At 35.3% G+C, this 10,076-nt stretch overlaps 1 protein-coding gene across 1 annotated transcript in view; it reads right to left on the minus strand.

Annotated features, from left to right (window-relative positions):
• Window positions 1-485: 485 nt before the first annotated feature.
• The window catches only part of LOC106873601 (sex-determining region Y protein), a 17,319-nt gene continuing 7,728 nt past the window's right edge, over window positions 486-10,076 (minus strand). The window contains exons 3-5 of the mRNA XM_014921033.2: window positions 8,082-8,220; window positions 4,658-4,740; window positions 486-3,271 (exon numbers count right to left, since the gene is read on the minus strand). Of these exons, the coding sequence (XP_014776519.1) occupies window positions 2,896-3,271; window positions 4,658-4,740; window positions 8,082-8,220 (598 nt within the window). The 3' untranslated portion in view covers window positions 486-2,895. The remainder of the gene's footprint in view (window positions 3,272-4,657; window positions 4,741-8,081; window positions 8,221-10,076) is intronic.

Raw genomic sequence — 10,076 nt, forward strand, 5'->3', positions numbered from 1 at the left:
GTAAAAAGAAGTCGTCTGCTCAAGGACCTAAGAAAATCTGCCAAGATAAGTGCACACTGAAAACACATTCTACAATTGGGAAGTCAAATTAAATTATAAATAAAGGAATAGACAGGTTTTCAAATTGATTATTTTTTTACCGATTTCATATATGCATGGAGGTTTATATTAATAAACGCATATACACATAATTCTGTTGTACATATGTATGTATATATATATATATATATATATATATATATATTTCTATTGGAAGATCTGTGTATTGGTAGATATGTGTACATTTGTATTGCTGGATCTGTGAAAATATAATCCACTTCCTCAGCTATTTAAGCCATTTTGGATTTTGAAGAAGGATTTCTCAAATAAGTAGAACAAGATAATAAATTATGTAAAATTAGGCAACTTTTTTTCAGTCTTTATTTGCTTAACATGCATTTTATAAAAAAAATAACATGGAAATGGAAAAATAAACACATCCACAAAAATTATACTGAACGACTTAATAATCTGTAGTCTTTTATTGTTTTTAATGAAAAAAAAATCAATGCAAGGATGCTAAAATTAATAGCAGTTCTTAAATTACAAATTATTGCACAAAAATGACTTGATCAAAAGAATTATAGCGTAAATTAAAAGAATTGACCTCTTCTTGGAATCATCATCATCATCAACATTTTTTAATATCCATCTTCTATGCTGGCATGGGTTGGACGATTTGACAAGATAAAACAGATCCAAGGATTGCATTGTGCTTCCAATGTCTGCTTTGGCATGGTTTCTATGGTTTAATGCCTTTTCCAATGTCGAACAGTTTACAGAGTATATACTTGGTGCTTTTTTTCATGGCACCAGCTATTGTGAAGTAACCATGTGACTCAGAAGACTAAGATCCTCTTTGACTGAGGATGGGTGAGTGTTTACAGAAGAGCTGGAAACAAATTCAGAGGAAGAGAAAACCACCTCAAAAGGGTTTGTCAAACAACCCCAATATTTTTTTTTAGTCTGACACTTATTCTGTTGGTATCTTTTTTTAGCGTAATACATAAGTTACAAGGATGTAAACAAACCAACACTGTTTGTCAAGTGGTAGTGGCAAACACATATGTATTCAGCTATCACTATCTCTTTCATATATATATATATATATATATATATATATATATAACACTAGCTGACGTACCCAGTAATTCCAGGGAAAGCAGGGATTACCCCTTAGTTCCATTCTCATAATTGTTTTGCTAATCCAATAACAACAAAATAAAGTATGTAGCCCTTAAAACGGTTTTTGTATATTTACAGAGTATACTGAACTGTCTTACACAGAATCTTGTTTTTAGGAATTCACAATAAGTTATGAATACCCAAATCGTGAAGTGAGTTATGTAATAGCATGAAATTAGTTACTTGATAGTAAGAACTCAAATAAAGTAGCCATGAAAAGGGCTTTAATGCGTTCCCAGAGTATGTAGAACATAAGAGGGAAATACTAATAAGGCATGTATACTAAAATTGTGAAGCATGTTATGTGAAAACAGGCTAATCAGATATGAGATAATAACAATTCAAAGTGTCAAATGACTGAAACAAGTAAAAGATAAAAGATAAACAATAGTTTTATAGCAATTTTCAGTAACAGGTTTTGTGAAGATAAGAAGGAACAGGTGTAATATTTAGAAGTAGCATACGGCAGTATACATCCCAGAAAATAGGTGTCATTAATATATACTGTATGAACATAGTCACCAATGAATTACAAACATTCTTAGGCCACTGCCATAAAAATCAAAACAAAAACATTTTAGTAGCTAACATATTAGAACCATGAGCCAAAGGGGGTGACTCTATATGGTCATTTGGCTTGCTAGAAATAACAGCCAAATCTACTTCATATCTCACCCCACTATCTAAGAAAAGGACATACTGGGTAATGTCAGCATGGATTCTTTGCACTAAGAAAAACAGAGAGGATCAGACAGATGGAAAGCCATTGATCAAAGTTCTGATCCATCAAGCCTGACAAGGGCTATACAACAACAACAACAATTATTGCACCACCATCAATTTGTCTTAATAGGTAACAAAAATATACAAGATTAGGAACTGATGATGGGTCCACTGACTGTAAAATGTTGGTAAATGAAGATTTGGTAATCAAATGAGTGGAATTTTTTACTTAAAATGGAATCCTACATGTGTATATATGTATATAATGCATCGATTGCCATTTCTGTTTCCTAATACAGGAACATATTAACAAAGAGAATAAATTTAACAGCTGTTTAGAGATTAGGGATGGATTTCTGGCCCTGGATAAGAAATCTACTTCAGGGAAGAATGTGTAGTTGTAGACACTGTTAGAAAAGACTGCTTGAACTTAACACTTGAGAAAAGTTAGATTGAGAGTAGTTGTGGATTGTTGTTGAGAAGAGAGCTGTGAGGAGCTTAGCTGAGCGTTACTGGTGAATAGAGAACATGAGTGTAGTTGTATATTGTTGAGGTCAATGTAGTTGTATATTGTGGGTGAGTTGAGGAGTCCAGCTGTGTATTGTTGACAGGTAGAGGTAATGATTGTGTATTAAGATGAGATGAGTGTAGTTATGTAATGCTGGTGAGTAGAGGAGTCCAGCTGTGTATTGTTGATGGGTAGAGGTAATGAGTGTGTATTAAGATGAGATGAGTGTAGTTATGTAATGTTGGTGAGTAGAGAAGAGGAGTTTAGCTGCATACTGTCGGTGAGTAAAGAAGGTGATTTTAGCTGTATATTGTTGATGAGTAAAGATATGTTTAGCTGTGTATCATTCATATATAATTATAATTAGTTTTAAAACAGGATTAACAAGGTCTTATTAAATATCATATAAAATAATAGTCAAATGAGAGAAATAAAATGAATTAATTAAAAGCAATTTGGTTACAAGAATCTACCGAAGGTTGAAACAGGGAGTCCAGAAGTGGATATTCAGTATTCATTTGTAATTCCCAACTCATTTCAGGTGGTAAATATGTTTTATTTCCATGTAGAATTACATCACTGCTGCTGTTGATGGGAAATTCTGATGCCATTGCTGTAGCATTGAATGAAGATACAGCTTCATCTATTATCAGTCTATCTTCAAAGACATCACTATCATCATTCTCATTCTTCTTCTTATTATTATTATTATCATTACCATTGTAATCTTTCTCATGAGACAGCTTCTCTTCTTTAGATTTGGTTCTTTTGTTGTTGTTTTTCAGTTTGCTTTTACATTTATGGCATTTTGAGTTTCTAATGAAAATGGAAAGAAAGATGGTTCTGATCAAAAGAAATGATACTAGTTCAAAGTGATTAGTCTAAAACAAAGAAATATAGTTCTGTAAAAAATGGTTTTAGCCTCAAAAAAATACATTTCTAGTATAAAGATATTTTCTTGTAGAAGGATACATGGTTATAAAACAAAGTGCTAGAAGAACAAAATGGTTCTAGCACAAAGAATTATGATTCTAAAACAAAAGCTATGGTTAATTCTAGGACAGGCATGGATAACCTTTTTCAAGAAGCAGGTTGCATGATGTGTGACTTATCATCAAGTAGACTGCACCACTAAAAACATTTTAGGTAATCTTTTTTTTAGACATGCCATTCATAAATTCCTGCAAGCTGTATGTAGCCTGCAAGTTGCCCGTAAGTGTTATCAAGGAAATATATGATCCTAGCACATATAATTATAGTTCTAAAACAGAAAAAATATGTGCAATGTTAGTACCAGTTCGAATATACCAGTGGCACGTTCGGACTCGTAAACAAGCCATTCACTGTATTTTGTCATGGAGAAAATTTCTCACTGTAGACAAATAGAGTAAATACACCAAAATCAGCTTGCAGCGCCACCTATCCAGACTGTGAGATGCAAGCATTTTGGAGTGGTTATCTCCTCTTCAGTCACAGAAACTGAATGGTAGTGATGCAAGCTGATAAGAGAGACAATCTCTCCTATGTTATTCCAGTCATCATATGTAAGCTGGTAACACAAATAGGCAGCCCACATCATTAAAAAAATATGGTTGTAGAGTAAAGAAATATAGTTTCTATTATTAAGAAATATGGTTACAGTAATAAAAAAAAATTGTTTATGTTCAAAGAAATATTGTTCTTGTCCAAAGAAATAAACTATTTGCAAGCGAACTTATTTCTGTCTTGCATATTTTTCTCCAAATATCTTTGAGGCCTTTAATTCCAATGCAACCTCAAGTTGGCTCTGACCAAACAGGCCTACATTAACTTAAGGAAAAAAGTATGGTCAAGGTTAAAATGACTTTAATTTTAGGTCTGTTCAATTAAAGTTGACCTGGGTTTGAACATTTTGAAACAGCAGTTTGATTTTCCTCAAATTGTACCCCATCATCTTCATTGAACAAATTTAGTTCTAGATATACAAAATAAGACAGTCCAGCTTTGGATAAAAAGACCTATAACCAAAGATATTAACAAGTGGAAACATCTTTTTTTTTTATATAGTAGGCCTGTTTGGTCAGAGCCAACTCAGGGTTAAAAAGCAACATCTTAATATATCCAGGATATCAAATTTTTTTACATTGTTATTGGTCTGACTGGCTGAAAGCTGGAATGTAAGCCATCACTCAAGTTCAATGTAGAAACGGAATATTAACTTACTTTACATTCTCTTTGCATCTTGGAATACGTTTCTTCGACATTATTTTCTTCTTAGTGGGAATGTCATCAAATATGTCCAAAACCTAAGATATAAACATACAAGCATCCGTATTAATCAGTCACTGGTAAAGAGAGATTGCTTTGCTTGTTTCTTCGTTTGTGTGTGTGTGTGCGCACATGCATCCGCATGCACTCACATGTGCAAGCATGCCTCTCTGTTTCTGAAGATATTCACCCACTGAAATATTACTATACCGACGTTATTCTTGTATCAAAATGATTTTATTTTATATGTCAACGATTTACTAAGGGTAGTCTTCGGCAGATTGATACTAAATGGGTCAAGGGGTTACTGCAAGGGTGAGTACATTAGCTAAGCAATTACATTATGATTAGACGGTGAATTATCTCATGAAGGTCAGTTTTGCCTTTGGTCCTTATGGGGTTGATAAAATGAAGTACCAGTCAAGTAATAGGGTCAATGTCATCAGCTAGTCCCCACCCAACAAATTTCAGACCTCGTGTTTATAGCAGAAAGAATTTCAGTGGAGCACTAACAGCACTGTCCGAGTGTGTTCATTGCCAGAGCAGCTGTCTGGCTTCCATGCCAGTGGCATGTAAATAGCACCATTTGAGCGTAATCATTACCAGCGTCGCCTTCTAGCACTTGTGCTGGTGACACGTTAGAAAATCATTCGAGCGAGGTCGTTGCCAGTGCTGCTGGACTGGCTCCTGTGCAGGTGGCACGTAAAAAACACCATTTTGAGCGTGGCTGTTGCCACTGGCCCTCGTGCCGGTGGCATATAAAAGCACCCACTACACTCTCGGAGTGGTTGGTGTTAGGAAGGGCATCCAGCTGTAGAAACTCTGCCAGATCAGATTGGAGCCTGGTGCAGCCTTCTGGCTTACCAGTCCTCAGTCAAATCGTCCAACCCATGCTAGTATGGAAAGCGAACGTTAAACAATGATGATGATGATATATATATATATATACACTCACACAAATGGAAATCAAAAATTATCCGCACTTTCACCATAACATATCTCTGTTATAGTCACACTGCCTTCTGTGCATACATGCCTATAGTTGGTACTATTGTGGTCATGTGATCAAAGTTGGTTTATGAGTGGATCGAGAAGTTTAAAAGTGGTTGGACAAGCGAGACACACAAAGAGGGAGCAAGACGTCCATCGACCTCCGCCACTAACAAGACTTTTCAGCAAGCTTGAGAAATGGTAATGGTGAACCGGAAAGTTATCGTTGATGAGGTAGCTCATTCTCTGCAGATTTACGATGATTCTGCCTATCAAATCATCCATGAGGAGATTGGCTTCCATAAAGTCTGTGCAAAATGGGTGCCAAGAGGGCTTACTGCAGAGCACAAGTGCAAATATCTTGAGGTTTACCAATGTTTACTCAGTCGTTACAATGAGGGCGAAGAATTTTTTAGCAGAATAGTCACAGGAGATGAAACATGGGTCCATCATTATGAGGCAGAATCCAAAAGACAGAGCATGGAGTGGAAACAGCCTGGCTCAGCAGTGATGAAGAAATTCAATACTCAGTCTTCCACAGGAAAGGTGATGCTAACTGTTTTTTTGGTGGGGACTAAAAAGAGCCTATACGGGAAGACTACTTGGAAAAGGGGTGTACGATTAACAGTGCAAGATACAGTGCTTTGCTGGCAAATACACTGATGCCAGAAATTTGCACCAAACATCGAAACCTATTGTTGAAGAAAGTTTTGCTGCTGCATGACAATGCACACCCACACATGGCCACACAGACTATTGAAACCATTAACCAATTGGGTTTTGGGGTGCTGGAAAACCCTCCCTACAGCCCAGATCTTACCCCTTCTGACCATCATATCTTTGGACCACTCAAAGATGGTTTATGAGGTCATCAATTTCCTACAGATGAAGATGTGAAGGAAGCAGTGGTTGCACAACCAATCAAAAACTTTCTAGGAAGGAATATGCAAGCTTGTGGACTGCTGGACCAAGTGCATGGGGAGGGAAGGAGACTAAATAGAAAAATGGCGTACTTCTTTATCCCCTGCTTTTGTGTAAACACATTGAAAAATCAAGAGTGTGTATAATTTTTGACTCTCCCTCAAATATATATATATATATATATATATAAAATTAAATTATATATATAATTATATATATACACATATATATAATTAAATATATATATACATATACACACGCACATAGACATTCAGATTTAGTCAAACCATTCAGTGATGGAGTAGTCACTACTAATGAGCTTGTAATCTTTCAGGCAAAACTATATTAGTCTAGTGATCTTAGTATCACTTATGGGGCAGTTATCTCCCCGCTCAGTATATAAATATGTGCTTTCTTGCAGCAGAGGGTTTTAACTCTTATTTCTAGCAATATAGGTGCTACCTAGCACCCTCAGTCAAAATTAGTGGCAATTGAATTTTCACTTTATGGTTTTTATATTGCATATAGCTACCTTCATTATTTCATACACACACACGGATTTCTGTGCATATGTGTGCTAATACACTTGGATTGTGTCAAGTTTGTCATATATTACGTTGATTATCATCAATGTGATACTTTAACTATTAATGTGCAACTTCAAATCCTCAACTTTACCTTGTTATCCTTTTGGGGTTGATAAATTAAAGTACCACTCAAGTTCTAGGGTTGATGTAATTGACAAAACCACTCCCACTGAAATTGCTGGCCTTGTGTCAAAATTTGAAACAATTATAAGGTGAATTTTTAGACTCTTTCGAGTGTCAAAAACTATATCATAGTGTATGCATCCCAGATCTTTAAATCCCACAGAGGCCAGTTTTGCCTTCCATCCTTTCAGTGTCAATAAACAAAGCGTCAGTCAAGTAGTGAGATTAATTTCTACCACACCCTCTCTCTCTCTCTGTGAATCAGCCTTATGAAGGAAATAGAAAGAATCACATCTGCTCAATCATTTCTCATAATTCTGTGGATACAACAAAAAAAGTTCACATTATGCATCTAAATATTTATATTTCTGTTCAGTGTCTTACTGCAATATCTGTCTGCTCTCCAATAGTGCTAGTAACATAACAGTTTTTCTATGAAAGGAAGCTACTATTCTCCATCCACCCAACCTCCACATAACTTTTCTTTATTCCTGGATTAAGGGAGCTGCTTGTGCAACAGAACCAATTCCTAGAAAGAGGGGAAAGCAAACAGATACAGATAAGAACTGATCTCAGCACTTGACTGGCATTTTATTTATCAACCCTAGAAAAAATAAAAAGGTAAACTTGACTCTAATAGGATTTGAACTCAGAGCTGACAGATCCAGAACAAATACTGCAAGGAATTTTACCTAATGCTCTAATAACTCTGCCAATTTGTCATGTTATATCTAAATATACAAGAAATACATAATTACTTTTTTCTTCCGTTTCTCTGCTGGTCTCAAGCGTGTTGGCATCACTTCTAAAACAACATCCACATCATTTTTCTTATTCGAATACATCCAATCTGGATGCTTCTTGCGTAAATCTTTCATCTCTGCTTCAAATTTCCGCCTATGCAAAATACAGAATATTTTGTTTGTTTTCATGTTTAATTCTTTCAGACAATAACCACATTCATGATGATGCTGACGATAAAGATATAATCATGCTGTTGATGGCAATTATGATATGATAATGATAATGACACTGATATAATGATGATGATGATGATGATAGCACAAGTTAACTTGCCCCGGTTTATCTTTGGATCATGTCAATAGGATCCTGGAGAAGGTCTTTGAGGTGTTATGCAAGCCTTATTGGACCTGAAATTTTGCATGGGCAACAGTCAGTAATGGTACTCCTCAGTCACAAGCATCATATATGTATACATATATATGAGAGGGTGCAGAAAAGTTCCTGGCTCTGGGTAAAAGAAAATACAGGAGGATCAGCAAATTATGATTTTATTCAACATATTCCCCTCTCAGATGCACACACTTATTGTAGTGGGCCTTCAGTTTTTCTAAGCCCTGTAAAAGAACACGGAACACTGCACATCCAACCAGGCCTTTTGCTATACCCTTAAAGCCAGGAACTTGTTGGTACCCCTTCATATGTGTGTGTGTAATACATATTTGTATACACATATACATTTAAATATATATAAATATATGATAATATTAAACAAGAATGAGTGCTCAATACCGCATTAATGGATAAAAATTTTATTCATGGGTCTTTTAATCCAAGATGGAGATGAACACCTATGTTCCATGAGGTAGGCTAGATGATTAAGAGACCACTCTTAACATGAAACCAATGGTAGCCTTTACACACATCTATGCACATATGAAGGGGGTGCTGAAAAGTTCCTGGCTTTAAGGGTATCATGAAAGGCTTGGCTGGAGGACCAAACTTCCAAGTTCTTTTACAGGGCTTAGAAACACTGAAGGACTGCTGCAATAAGCGTGTGAATCTGAGAGGGAAAAAGTTGAATAAAATCCTAATTAACTGATCTTCTTGTATATATAATTGTAAGAATATAATTATAATTAAGGGCACTGAAATCTCAGCACTTATACACTAGAAGTAGATGTCAAATACCTGCAATCCACTCAAAATTTATTCTCTATCTATAACCCAAGGCTGAATGTGCAGAAATGAGCAGGAAGATTTACAAATTTCGGATAATCCTATATCTCAAGATTTCATGCTCTGAAATGAAGATTACTTTGTACTCATCAGTAGAGATAAACTGACAATATATAAGCAAAAGGCACTGACATTCCAGTGTCCTTAATTATAATTATATTTTTATAATTATATACTTAAAAATTCATTTTACCAATATGGTTGTTTTTTATATGCTAGCCACCAACACATAATAATCATGGTAATGATTATATCCTTAATGTATAAGTATATATATATATATATACATACATATACACATACATACATACATACATACATACATACATACATACATCCATGCATGCATGCATGCATGCATGCATGCATGCATACATACATACATACATACATACATACATACATACATACATATATATATATATATATTCGCCTCTCCAGTTCGTGCTTCACAGCGTTCAATATACACACACTTCTCAACGTCTGGCTGTACAGCCTTTTTGTTTGTTTATTTCACCGTTTCATTTTCCTGTCTTGTTTTCTGTCCGCCACTATCCTCCACGAAAAAATTTTATTTGTGTTTGTGGGAAGAGCCATTTTAACGATGCATCCTGCCCTAACTCTTCGAAACGCCAGTGTTTTAATGGTGGCAGCTGATGAAGGATATGTTCTCTATGTGGCCTGCTTGTTTTTTGTACCTTGTTTATCATTTTGTCCATGTATTTTTGCAACGTCATGTACCCAGATATGTATCTATAAGATAAAAGATATAT

Source organism: Octopus bimaculoides, chromosome 4 (assembly GCF_001194135.2).
Source record: "Octopus bimaculoides isolate UCB-OBI-ISO-001 chromosome 4, ASM119413v2, whole genome shotgun sequence".
In the NCBI taxonomy this organism is placed as follows: Eukaryota; Metazoa; Mollusca; class Cephalopoda; order Octopoda; family Octopodidae; genus Octopus; species Octopus bimaculoides.